Source organism: Astatotilapia calliptera, chromosome 15 (assembly GCF_900246225.1).
Source record: "Astatotilapia calliptera chromosome 15, fAstCal1.2, whole genome shotgun sequence".
Taxonomy (NCBI): domain Eukaryota; kingdom Metazoa; phylum Chordata; class Actinopteri; order Cichliformes; family Cichlidae; genus Astatotilapia; species Astatotilapia calliptera.
In genome coordinates this window covers 21,532,531-21,546,169 of record NC_039316.1, presented here as the reverse complement: position 1 = coordinate 21,546,169, position 13,639 = coordinate 21,532,531, and the positions used below count along the sequence as shown (strand labels likewise).

Here is a 13,639-nt window from a genome sequence, read left to right as displayed (position 1 = left end):
AGGCGACTTATGTTGTGATTTGGCGCTATATAAATAAAATTGAATTGAATTGAATTGAAAAGACGGAGCGGGTCTGGGCGACTGGTTTTAGAAGTATCACTGCAGCGTTTATCTTCTAAAGAGCTGAATGTTATTTGTGACCATTTACTGTGTTAAAAACTAGCTGGCTTTGTCTCACTCTTAGTTCAACATTCCGAAATCCCGATTTTTTTCTTTCTTTCTTTCTTTCTGTTCCGTTTGGCTCTTTTGCATCAGAATTGTTGTCTAAAGGCAAAGGAAGATGCCCAACGGATTTACTTTACCACATTGACCATCCCAGCCTTGCCGTAATGGTCCATTTGATTCACCTTTTATTGTTCATTTTATTTTCATTTGCTGAATACGGGACAGACTTGACTGGGGGAAAGAGAAACAGCTGAGAAGAGGGACGGGGGAGAAGGGCAAAAGACAAAAACCAACAGAACGGGCAGAGGAAAAAAAAATGCATATATCAATCACCTGGATCACCTGCTGAGAAAGAAAAAAGAAAGCAAGCAGAAGAGAACAAGAGTAATAGAATAAACAACATCACAATGATATATGGGAATATGACAGTAAATACTAAATATTAAACATTATTGTGCAGCACATAAGATCAACAGAACACAGTGTGCTTTGAGGTAGGAGCCAAAAAGGGTGTAGTTTGTGGGTGTGATCACCCGTGTGTACACCTGTGAGCATGGACGCGCTTGTTTTTAAAAGGTTCCTTCATGTAATGATCTGCTAGAGGGTGTGGGGGGGCCACAGCCCCGTCCTCCAGGGCATGAAGCAGGTATGGAGGAGATCAAAACTCCAGACATCCAGAGGCCCCCAGAACACAAGAGACCAAGGAAGACCAACAGAGGGGCAGCCGCGCCACTGTCCCAGTAAGAGCTGAGGAGAGTCCCAGATGAGGGCTCACTCAGCAGCCGCGGAGCAGAAGCCAGGGGGAGTTGCAGTGACGCGCCCGTGAGCTCCGCCGGCAGCCAGCCATGCCTGAGTGACCGAGCCCCAGGCCGAGAGGCCGGGGGCACCCCACCTCCGAAGTGGCCCGAGCGAGCCCCAGGCTCCAGGCCCCGATAAGCGGCCGCCAAGGAGTGAGCCAGTGTGTACCCGGACGCCCACCCCCAGACACAAAGAACCACCAACACACCGATGTCTGAGGGAGGCCGCCACCGGCAGGGGAAGTGGTGGTAGGGGGAGATAGGCCTCCAAACCTTGGAGGGCCTGAGATGTCCCCAGAGAGGTGGCGCCTGATACCCAACCTGACATATAGACACAGACATACAGGCACACACAGACACAAACATCCATTCCCACCCTCATGCTCTCATATGCACTTTCTCCACACTCAACCAACGTGGAGACAGACATAAAGAGACGCTGTACACACAATCACACTCCCCAAGCGTACTCTACAAACCGGGTCTAGGTACCCTTGCCCCTGGAGGGGGGAACTGCACCCAGACCCAGGTGGTGTTACCCTTTTCCCTGCGGTGGGGGGAGGCAGGCCACCCCGACTCCGCAGCAGCAGGGAGGCCCCACACTCCAGACCGCAGTCGGACGGCCAACTCCTCCTCCTAGCCCCCCCCGCTCCAGCAGGTCGCAGAGAACGGGGGTGAGAGAAGACTCCAAACCTCCCTCCACCCGCTCATTGTAGTGTTGATGCATGTGTGTTCTAAGGTGCAATTAAAACCCAGGAGGGCATGGAGCTACAGTGGGGCAAAAAAGTGTTTAGTCAGCCACCGATTGTGCAAGTTCCCCCACTTAAAATGATGACAGAGGTCAGTAATTTGCACCAGAGGTACACTTCAACTGTGAGAGACAGAATGTGAAAAAAAAATCCATGAATTCACATGGTAGGATTTGTAAAGAATTTATTGGTAAATCAGGGTGGAAAATAAGTATTTGGTCACCTCAAACAAGGAAAATCTCTGGCTCTCACAGACCTGTAACGTCTTCTGTAAGAAGCTTTTCTGTCCCCCACTCGTTACCTGTATGAATGGCACCTGTTTGAACTCATCATCTGTATAAAAGACACCTGTCCACAGCCTCAAACAGTCAGACTCCAAACTCCGCCATGGCCAAGACCAAAGAGCTTTCGAAGGACACCAGGAAAAGTATTGTAGACCTGCACCAGACTGGGAAGAGTGAATCTACAATAGGCAAGCAGCTTGGTGTGAAAAAATCAACTGTGGGAGCAATCATCAGAAAATGGAAGACATACAAGACCACTGATAATCTCCCTCGATCTGGGGCTCCACGCAAGATCTCATCCCGTGGGGTCAAAATGATCATGAGAACGGTGAGCAAAGATCCCAGAACCACACGGGGGGACCTGGTGAATGACCTGCAGAGAGCTGGGACCAAAGTAACAAAGGTCACCATCAGTAACACACTACAACGGCAGGGAATCAAATCCCGCAGTGCCAGACGTGTTCCGCTGCTGAAGCCAGTGCATGTCCAGGCCCGTCTGAAGTTTGCCAGAGAGCACATGGATGATACAGCAGAGGATTGGGAGAATGTCATGTGGTCAGATGAAACCAAAGTAGAACTTTTTGGTATAAACTCAACTCGTCGTGTTTGGAGGAAGAAGAATACTGAGTTGCATCCCAAGAACACCATACCTACTGTGAAGCATGGGGGTGGAAACATCATGCTATGGGGCTGTTTTTCTGCCAAGGGGACAGGACGACTGATCCGTGTTAAGGACAGAATGAATGGGGCCATGTATCGTGAGATTTTGAGCCAAAACCTCCTTCCATCAGTGAGAACTTTGAAGATGAAACGAGGCTGGGTCTTCCAACATGACAATGATCCAAAACACACCGCCCGGGCAACAAAGGAGTGGCTCCGTAAGAAGCATTTGAAAGTCCTGGAGTGGCCTAGCCAGTCTCCAGACCGCAACCCCATAGAAAATCTGGGGCGGGAGTTGAAAGTCCGTGTTGCTCGGCGACAACCCCAAAACATCACTGCTCTCGAGAAGATCTGCATGGAGGAATGGGCCAAAATACCAGCTACTGTGTGTGCAAACCTGGTAAAGACCTATAGTAAACGTTTGACCTCTGTTATTGCCAACAAAGGTTATGTTACAAAGTATTGAGTTGTATTTTTGTTATTGACCAAATACTTATTTTCCACCCTGATTTACCAATAAATTCTTTACAAATCCTACCATGTGGATTCATGGATTTTTTTTTTTCACATTCTGTCTCTCACAGTTGAAGTGTACCTCTGGTGCAAATTACTGACCTCTGTCATCATTTTAGGTGGGGGAACTTGCACAATCGGTGGCTGACTAAATACTTTTTTGCCCCACTGTATGTGTAATGAGAGTGTGAGTAATGTGAATGTCTAAGTTGTGGGATAAAATTGAGGCAGAGGCAGCCAGAAGGGGACAGAGGGGGGGGGGGGGGGTAGCCTCCTCTGCCACCCTGGTAACATACCCCTACTCCAAGGCCCTGCATGTGTGGGTGGTTGTGGTGGAGCAGGAAGAGGGGGGCAGCTGGAGATGGGGAGGGAAGGAAGGGAGGGGCAAGTGACCCCTCCCTGGGGCCAGCTCCCCCGCTGACCCCAGTAGGCACCCCCATACTCCGCGACCCGCCAGGGAAAGGGGGCCCAGGCCCATCCGGACCAGGGCCCAGTGCAGCAGCGCCGCCCGGCCCCACAGAGCCCGGGACAGTCCACCCGACCCCACCGCAGAGAAAACTGCACCCACCCCACCATCCACTCATCTTCCAGACTACATGAGACAATAGACGCCCAGGCTGAGATCCCGATTTTTAAATAAAACGATCGCATCAACCCTGGAAAGAAACCCCAGTAGATGCATAAAAACTAGTTAAATTAAAACTAGTGGTTTGATGAAATGAAACGCTTGTGAACATGCTGACATTACCCATTCAGAAGAAACTCCCATTTGTGGCGTTTTTAAAATAAAATGCTGGCATCACTGCAAGCTGAGATATTGTCAGAATCACAAAATTAGTGTGACTAAAACACCAACACTTTTGACTAGATGTAAATGAAAAGCAGCCCCTCTTTGTTAAGGTGCACTGTGAACCAAAACAGCTTCCACTCCGCCTGCAAAACAAAGAATTGCTTTTAAGAAGACATATGTCTGCATAACTGAATGTTGAGACACACCTAAGTGATAAAAATAGTTTAATTAAAAAACCCTATGGTTTGATTAAATTAAAACCCAGTTAAAAACACATAAACTCATATAACCCCTCTGACGCCCTGTGTGTTTCCACACCTGAACGCGCACACGCACGAAACCGGTTTGGTTGGCCGCCATCTTGGACTAATGCCCCCTTATTACTACTGACCTCAGCCCATAACCCTCCTGCAGACACACCTGTAGAGGAGAGTATAAAGACCTGCGACTCAACTGTGTCAGACATGCTGTGTGATGTCAGGTCTGTGGACGGATCAACACAGTTACTTTACTGGGTGGGACGTGTTTAACCACAAAGCTTAAACAAACCAAAACTAAACTATTTCTATGATTAAAAAGTGGAATCAGTGGAGGGCACAAAGAACACGTCATGTTGTACCCACGAGGAAACAGCTACAATATTTAGATGAAATGCAAATAACAACATTCACAATATTTACATCATCTTCACTGTGAAAGACAACACCAGGGTGTCCCAGAAAACGGATCAATTTTTTGATTATAAAGAATTAAACGCTTGTTGAACAAAGTTATTATAGTTTTGTATTTCTGTGATAAATATTTTTTAGCTTAATTTTTAATTGTTTCTGTATTAGTTTTGGATTTTTGGAAATGAATATTTCCTGTGAGACTCGACCTGTTTCTGGAATGTAGTAATTTTGCAAGATAAAAGACATTGCTGCAGGAAATATTAGAGGTAAATTCCAGTGCTATCAAACGTGACAAACACTTTGTCAAATCTCTCTAAAAAGATTTGTAATTTTCTGTTTTTCTTTCTTTGACTGATTAATACATCACAGGAACCTTGGCTTCCTCTGCTCGTACCTTTACCCTGAGCCAGGTGAGCTATGAAGAAATATGTGTGTTTACTTTAATGAATCATTCACCCATGAGATCTTCTGAACGACATCCTTATACGTGAAAACAGAAACCACAGCGAGTTCTTACATGCAAACAGACCCCTGGACATGGAGTGACCACCACTACATACAGGATTTCATAAACCACAGACTTGCAGTCGGGTTCACGCTGTGCTTGTGGGAGTGGTGGGAGAACGCGTCAGAGGGAGGTTTCAGCGTGTTGGGGCAAGATACACCGCCTCTCTTTTGCCTTTACTTCAACGTGAGTGTTTAAGGAAACCGTGGAGTGCCTCTGATTGCTGACATTTTGACTTATTCTCACTTTTATCTTCATAATGGATCATGTGCCAAGAGTCTAAACGAGAATGCAGGACAGCTGGGATTCACAGACAAACTCAGCGAGCGAGCTCAATGATAAATACACATCTCAAGGTACAGTCTCATCCTGGTGGGTTTTACTTAAATAACTGTGTATACAGGCCACCTTTGAAAAGAATACAAAAAGGACCATCATTGCTCTCCTGCTTCCTTGACTGCATTCTTAGGGAATTTTCCAGGTAGGTATTCTTGGCTTCGTGTCATTCGATTGCCCAATCATTTAGTGTTTTAGTATCAAATTTTTAATTATTATAAAAATGTTCCTTCTCCAGCACTGTTCAGTTGGGTTTCATGTAAACTGTCTATTGTTAAGATTCATTATTGAGGAAGGGTACAAGAGGTGATCGAAGAATAACCACACCGATCCGGCCGGGTGAAGTCAAACGATGATTTTAATGAATACACGCGTGGGAAGACACTCTGTACGCAGACAGCCAGTAGTCTTCAACTTAATCAAAGCATGAACAGATATTTTATAGCATCAGGGTTTGTTTACTGACGCCCCTTCATACGTCACATACATTTTATACATAGATCAGATCAACATCATCCTGACTTTTCACCTAGAAAATCATCTTCTATTTTCATGGCGTGGTACTTTCCGTTCTTATCTTAAAATGAATTGTTCCTCTTTCTTGCTGAGACAACAAGGACGGTTCCTCTAAATAAATTTAACTCTATGTGTGTGTGTCACGACCTCACATGCTCTTTCTCAATTCACCGGTTGCACTTCTGACCTTTTACCAGACCAGAAGCTCACTGAGACTATGTGTATGTCTTCTACTAAATAAATGTTTTAATCAAGAACCTCTACTAAAACCTTAATATAAAATGATCTGATCTTAAGGCCTTCTTAAAGCTATCTGTTACATTGTTAAAGCCTCGTCTTAGCCTGCGGCTCAAAATAACTTCCTGGTTTCACTTCTGCATACAACTTCCTGTCAGCCTGCAACTCAGTCTTTCTGAAAGAGACACTGTTTAAACCTTGGAATGCAATATCCATGCTGCAGATTATATTATTAATGCAATGACAATTATTTAACAATAGCAGTAAAATAATTTCCCTCCTCGACACTCCCCCTTTTGACCTCTGGAACACCAGAGGTCACAATACATTGTGTCCTCACGCAGACCCTTCTCTGGTGGTCTCGGACCTCGAGATCTCCAGGATCCTCGCCCCTCCTGTGGTCGCCGAGATCTTCTGCAAAGGAAACAAAACACCTTTTCTTGCATCTCCCTAACTTATCCTATCTGGGACTCTTTAATCAAAAGCATGATCCTAATTATGCTCTTAACTTATTGACTTGTATTTATGTATACTCTTCAACGTTACTCATCACTTTAAACTCTTTGAGCGCTGGTTTCACATCCGGTTGCTCGCTCTATTTTCCCTTATCTGATCATCAACATCCTGTGCACAAGTTGTCGCTGCTGCAAGTTAATCTACTCCAAAAGAAAACAACCACTTTAATCAATTAAGTTCAAGCATATAAGCAATTACTCCTGTATACATTTCATCATAACTAAATGCTGCCTTGAAACAACTCCTATGTGTTAACACTAACTTCATTTTAAAACCTCACATTTCCTATGTTATCACCTGTTTCGGTATAGCCTTTTTATTTCATTTTGCTCCTTTTAATGTAACAATACCTTCTAATTCTAATGTATCAGACTTAACCAAAACATATGCTTTCCTTCCTCTTTGGTCCTTCTTTAAGTTCAGTTAAAAGCTAAATGAATTTAAGGCCTTTTGCCTGGAATCAATACTGTCATGTGTGTTTCTTAACTCTGTGTCTGTAAGCGTGTGCAATCCTTCATGAACTCATATTATCCTCACAGTAGATTGGCTAATCATAGCGCTAGCCAAAGGCTCGTGACCCTCCAGAGACAAATTTGAGCCACAACTCCTTTAAAAGCACAAAATGCAATATGTATAAAAATCATTTCTATTTATAAGCTCCCCCTTTTATCCTAAAAATACCTCCTATGTAATATCTGTATGTGTAAGCCTACATTATAACCACTTCTTCTAAAGATCAAAAAATCAAACCTGTTCTACCCCTTCAACCCTCACTAGTTTTCCCTCTAAAATTTATTCACAGCTTTGAAAAACTGGCATTGTATCTTCTAAACAGGATTCATGGTCCTGGGCCATGTTGGCCCAGTATTCTTGGTTCCTTGTATTTTCGCTCCTTATTTAGGCCAGGTTTTCTGAGGTGTCCTGTTGTGGTGTTCCCTAAGTGTTTTTTCCCTTTGTGACTCTTACCCCCTTGTGCCCCTCTGTCTATTTATGAGCTCTCGTCTCTCTTTGTGTTTATTCCATGTTTCCCCCCAGCCTGTTATGTCTGTGTTCTCCCCGTGCTCTGGGTGTATTTAAGTTGTGTCTTCTGTTATTCTAGTTGCTGGTTCGTCTATATTGTTTCCCGTCGGTCTCCCTGCGTCTCTTGTGTATTTCCCCGGACCTCCCTGCATCCTCGTTTCTGGTTTGTTTTATTAGCTTACCCAGTTTAGGTTTCCGGTTTCTTGTTTTTCCACCAGTGCTGTTTTGTGCCCACCGTTGTAAATAAATATTCACCTGCACCAGAGCTGCCGCCTTTTGGGTCCTTTTCTACAACTCCACACGGCTTGCCTCGCAAACCGTGACAAGTTCACTTTTAATCCTTTAACCTTAACTTAAAAATAACAGTTTCAGTTTTACCATATCCAAATGATCAAAAACCCAAAAGGTCCTAAAATGATCCTAAATTATTAAACAATTAAATTATTAAACCCTAAACCCCCCTTTATCTTGATACATTTCATGTGTCAAGATACTATACAAAACTTAAAACTGCTCAGTTTTCCCCACTCATGATCCAATCTATGTCATAAAAATAAACTTAAAACAGAACAGTTATCAGTCATGTGTTTCTACAATTAATGGTAACTGAGTTACATCAAAAAATATTTCCCCTTTAGCATTTGGCATTCTCCCAACAATATACTATAATCTCATAATCTAACCCCAGTCAACAAAGCAAAACAGAAATTTTTCTGGTAAAAGCAAATTGTTTGTCCACATTAATTCATCCTCACTCACATACAGTCTCACATTCACTCACATGCAGTCACACCATGTATTTGCTAATGGTGGAGCTTCCCGCGTCAGATTCTCCACCCTCAGCAAAATGAGCTCCGTCATTTTTATTTTCCATAGGAAAATATTTCTTCATGCTTTTGGACTGGATTGACTCGCATAAAATCCTTTTTACAGGGACTTACGACCTTGATCAGTCCCCACAGGTAGCTCTCCTCACCCAATTGTAATCTGGAAAGCCCCCTTATATTTGCTCCTCCCGAGAATTTTCAGCGCCGTTATTCACTGTTGCAGGCCTGCTTAAAACAGAAATGAAAAAAATAGAGCTGATTGTTAGCTCATAAAAACAAAACAAAATCACCTGACAGGTTTTCTTTAAGTGCACTGTTACAAAATAATGGGCCCAATTTTAGACATGTCCATGTTTCCTAAAACTCCCTCTATTTAAAACAAAAACACCAACAACAACCTACCTGACAGAATCAACCCATCACCACAACAACCTTAAACACACAAATCTTGCCACCACATAATTTCACCTCCTCAATACACCAAAAGTCCCATTAAACCCACTCAATTTGCACACAAAAATCACCCCCTTATGCTCTATAACATACTTCAATTCAGCATAAAACCCCCTTACAACAACATATCACTAAACTATAAATTTCCTACCCCAATCTGCACTTCTCATCTCTGCTATGCTTCCTCTTCCTGAAAGTCACAGTCACACACACACTCCAGCTAATTTGCATACTGAATCATCTCTCAAGAAGCTGTAACAACAGAAACATATGTTTAAACATTCCCAACTCATTAAATCATTTTATTTCTTCCAACAGTGATCACTAGTGTTGATCACTCAGTACGAGAGCACTCCTAAGTCACTCTTTTTTAAAACTACTTTAATCCCTTTTTCGTTTTCATAACTCCCTTTGTCATATGGCTTATTCTATTCCTCAATTACAAACTCAAATGTATTTTATTAAACATTCACACCCTTGTATCATTCATACAAAATAGCAAGCTGTTCTTCATTGCCTATGTTTGTGTTCTTAGCCAGGTTTAATCAGTGTCTATGCATTAAACTCCATGAGCTTGTCTTGTCTTTATAAGTTTAATGCATTTTCTGTTTGTGTGTGTGAATTTGCATATGGTGCTTTTACAGTGTGTCAGACTCCTTCATAATTTTGCCTTTAAACAGTCAATTTTCTCCTCCCCAAATTTACTAACCCAAATTCTGATTTCCTACCTTAAATAGCAGCATTCCTTGTCCTCAGCCAGAAGGTAGGGCTCCACTTGCCACTTTCCACCTCCACCCTAGCCCAGCGGTCTTACCCGTCAGGTCCGAGAGTAATCGTGACTGTGCCTGCCTTAGGTTGTCCCAGGGTTTCGAGGTGGGATCTTACCCGTCATGGGCTATCCAGCCTTCCATACTCGCCTGATACGGGGCCCAAGTGGGCAGGGGAGGGAACACACTGGCTCTGGGAATTAAAGGAATGTAAGCTGCTTCCTTCATTACATCTTATGTTAAACTATCTTACTTCTGACTCCTTCCTAGAATAATTTCTCATATGGCACTTTGTGTATGTGTGTTTTCTATTCATTAATGTAATTGTCAGTTATTTTCTCTCCCGGTCAGGGAACCACATTATTTTCTCTCTTCATTTTACCTTCTTTTGTTTGTTTGTGACGTTCTACTTTAGCTCTACTAAACCTTGATGTAAAAACAATACTCCCTTATTTCACGCACACACTCTGCCTTTTGCCTACACACACACTTCTCTCTCAGACTTCCTCTGTTCACACATCACCTTATATGGGCATGCAAACTTCCTGTCACCCACACCATTTCCTGTTACACACACACCGCCCGCAGCTGCTCAGAGCAGCTCAAACTGCTTTGCTGTTTCTCCAGGCTAATCAAACTTATTTTGTATTTACAATCTACAAACCCTCTGTAATTCTACTAACTTTTGACCTAAAATGTAGCATCATTCACACAATGATTTCATAATCCTCTCACACACACCTTTTAAATAAACTAAACTCTTATAACATCACTCATGCCTCTCTCAAATTAAAAACACTTTCAAAGTTTAAAACGTCCTACTTTACATCACCCAAGAAATACCTCTCACACCTTTATTCATCATGTCAAAGCTTCTAGTCACCGCATTCACACTTAAACTGTGACTAGAGTTAAGGAATATAACTCAACACACTTTCCTAAGAGTATTTTAGACATGCTTGTCATAATCAAAAAGAGCAAGTAAAAAACAAACAAACAAAAAATTGAAACCTCCATTAATTCTCACCGCACACACAAGAAATTGAAAAAATAAAACCCACCAGCAACTAATGCTGGAGAAAAGTTACTACTGAAAGTGATGTGTTAGTCTTAAGTATATACAGTGCACTCAATCTATTTATATATCTACATCCAAACTCAGTCAGTTACTATGCATCCCCTACGGCAACTCAAAACTTTATTTATAGTCCTTTACTAAACATAAATGGCATTTTAAACACACACTACAATGTTTGCAGCAGTATTTGTAAAACCAACTGTGGCTTAAACAGTTCACTGCTTACTCATTTGCATTTTCACTCACACACACACCTCCAAAAATAGCAGCAGGCAGTCAGTGCATTACTGACTCGACACACAGAGATCTCTCACACCAAATTTTATTATTCTATATTACAACAACGTCTTATATTTACAACTACTGTCAGATCTGTCAGCTTTAGCGCCTAACCAATTTCGACAAATTTAAAATAACCGCCCACCAATTAACCAGTATCAAGACTTTAACTGTTTCTGGCCTCATTTCTAAAATCCCTAACTCAATTTAAAAGCGTCAACCAACCCAAACTTTGCCTGAAGCTCTATTTTTGGCATTTCACAGCCAAGGCTTACCTCGAAGTGTTAAGTTAAAGTTACACGCCCGAAGACCAACTTCTCCTGTCCAAAAAAGCGCAGATACCGTTGCAAACGGTAAGGAGACTAACTCCTAGCTATTTTGGAGGTTCCCAAGTTCTCCCCGGTTGCCAACCGTACTAACCCTATTCGCCGATAGGTCAGGGCCAAGCGTCCTTGGCCGGGAGGGAGCGTTACCTCCGAGAACTGCGCTTCCTAGCAGACTCTAACTGCCGTTCTAGAATAATTTATAATACTTTGAAACAACAATCAACACCCGAAACAAGTGTATAACTGAAGTAGGTGCAACCTAGTGGTCAAATGGAGACTCCAACTCACAAAATGACCGCTCAGGTCCACTCTTATGACCAAATTTGGACTCTAACCAACACAATAACCAATTCCCTACCAAACTACTTGAGACTCTAACTCTTTTTCGTTGGGACTTCAACCCAATATTTAAACTTTTTCCTGGCAGACTCAAACTGCTTTAGCAGACTTTACTGCTTTCATTTCTTCTTAGCAGAACTCTAACTGCTTCAACTCATGAAATTTTCATCAAAATCAAAACAGACATCCACCAGTAACTTCAGTGAGTAGACTTAAATTTTATCATGTCCAATTTGGCACACTTTGGAAATAATTCAACAGGTAGTGCCTTACCTTTTGGATAAGCCGGCTTATGCCCACTCACTTAGACCACTGGAATTCATGTCTGCCCGTCAGACCACCCAAGACCCCGGATTTCTCCGTCCAAACCTCCAACTCTCCCTCCTCAATAACCGGACGAGCCCCCAAATGTTAAGATTCATTATTGAGGAAGGGTACAAGAGGTGATCGAAGAATAACCACACCGATCCGGCCGGGTGAAGTCAAACGATGATTTTAATGAATACACGCGTGGGAAGACACTCTGTACGCAGACAGCCAGTAGTCTTCAACTTAATCAAAGCATGAACAGATATTTTATAGCATCAGGGTTTGTTTACTGACGCCCCTTCATACGTCACATACATTTTATACATAGATCAGATCAACATCATCCTGACTTTTCACCTAGAAAATCATCTTCTATTTTCATGGCGTGGTACTTTCCGTTCTTATCTTAAAATGAATTGTTCCTCTTTCTTGCTGAGACAACAAGGACGGTTCCTCTAAATAAATTTAACTCTATGTGTGTGTGTCACGACCTCACATGCTCTTTCTCAATTCACCGGTTGCACTTCTGACCTTTTACCAGACCAGAAGCTCACTGAGACTATGTGTATGTCTTCTACTAAATAAATGTTTTAATCAAGAACCTCTACTAAAACCTTAATATAAAATGATCTGATCTTAAGGCCTTCTTAAAGCTATCTGTTACATTGTTAAAGCCTCGTCTTAGCCTGCGGCTCAAAATAACTTCCTGGTTTCACTTCTGCATACAACTTCCTGTCAGCCTGCAACTCAGTCTTTCTGAAAGAGACACTGTTTAAACCTTGGAATGCAATATCCATGCTGCAGATTATATTATTAATGCAATGACAATTATTTAACAATAGCAGTAAAATAATTTCCCTCCTCGACACTATCTATAAAATAGAGTATGGACATTTAATTACTAAATACCTCAATATTCTGCATTCTTCTTAGATTAACACTGACACAACTTTAAAAACCAGCTGCGTCATATCCTACCAATCTCTATCCCGCTCTGATGTGCCGTGACATAGACACAGGTCACTTGTTGTTAAAAGCACCAGGGCATTGGACGTGGATCTTTTGCGTCCTTGTGCTTGCAGGGTGGGGCCTCGTGGATCAGAATAATTCTGGTGCCTCCTGTGGATACTGATTGGGATCATGTTTGGGAGGCTAGGTCAGTGCCTGGGGCTATTATTCTTTCTTCTGTGGCCAGTGGGGCACAGTGTCTCGCTCCTGCCAGAGTGCTGTGGGTGTGCACAGGTTACTTAGTCCACTGCAATGTTTAGGGTGGCTAGTGAGCGCTAAAAGCTAATCGATTTACTAATATTTGTCACAATAACAACCATACGAATAAAACACCAACGATTTCCCATTACACTGCGTTCCATTAACGTTATGCTGATCACTGCTGATGCCATTTTCATGTTTTATTTAAATATTGGTGTACCAAGGCCCTGTTTTCTCTTCCTCAGATGAACGAAAAGCAGTGCAGAAGAGAACCTTCACCAGGTGGATGAATG

At 42.6% G+C, this 13,639-nt stretch overlaps 1 protein-coding gene across 3 annotated transcripts in view; it reads left to right on the top strand.

The window, feature by feature from the left end:
- Window positions 1–4,837: 4,837 nt before the first annotated feature.
- The window catches only part of LOC113007010 (calmin-like), a 10,720-nt gene continuing 1,918 nt past the window's right edge, over window positions 4,838–13,639 (top strand). For 2 of the 3 annotated variants that reach the window (XM_026143310.1, XM_026143309.1), the window contains exons 1-2: window positions 4,838–5,490; window positions 13,592–13,639. The exon at window positions 13,592–13,639 is cut by the window's right edge and continues 14 nt beyond it. In XM_026143310.1, the coding sequence (XP_025999095.1) occupies window positions 5,424–5,490; window positions 13,592–13,639 (115 nt within the window). In that variant the 5' untranslated portion in view covers window positions 4,838–5,423. The other variant, XM_026143311.1, reaches the window with a different exon arrangement.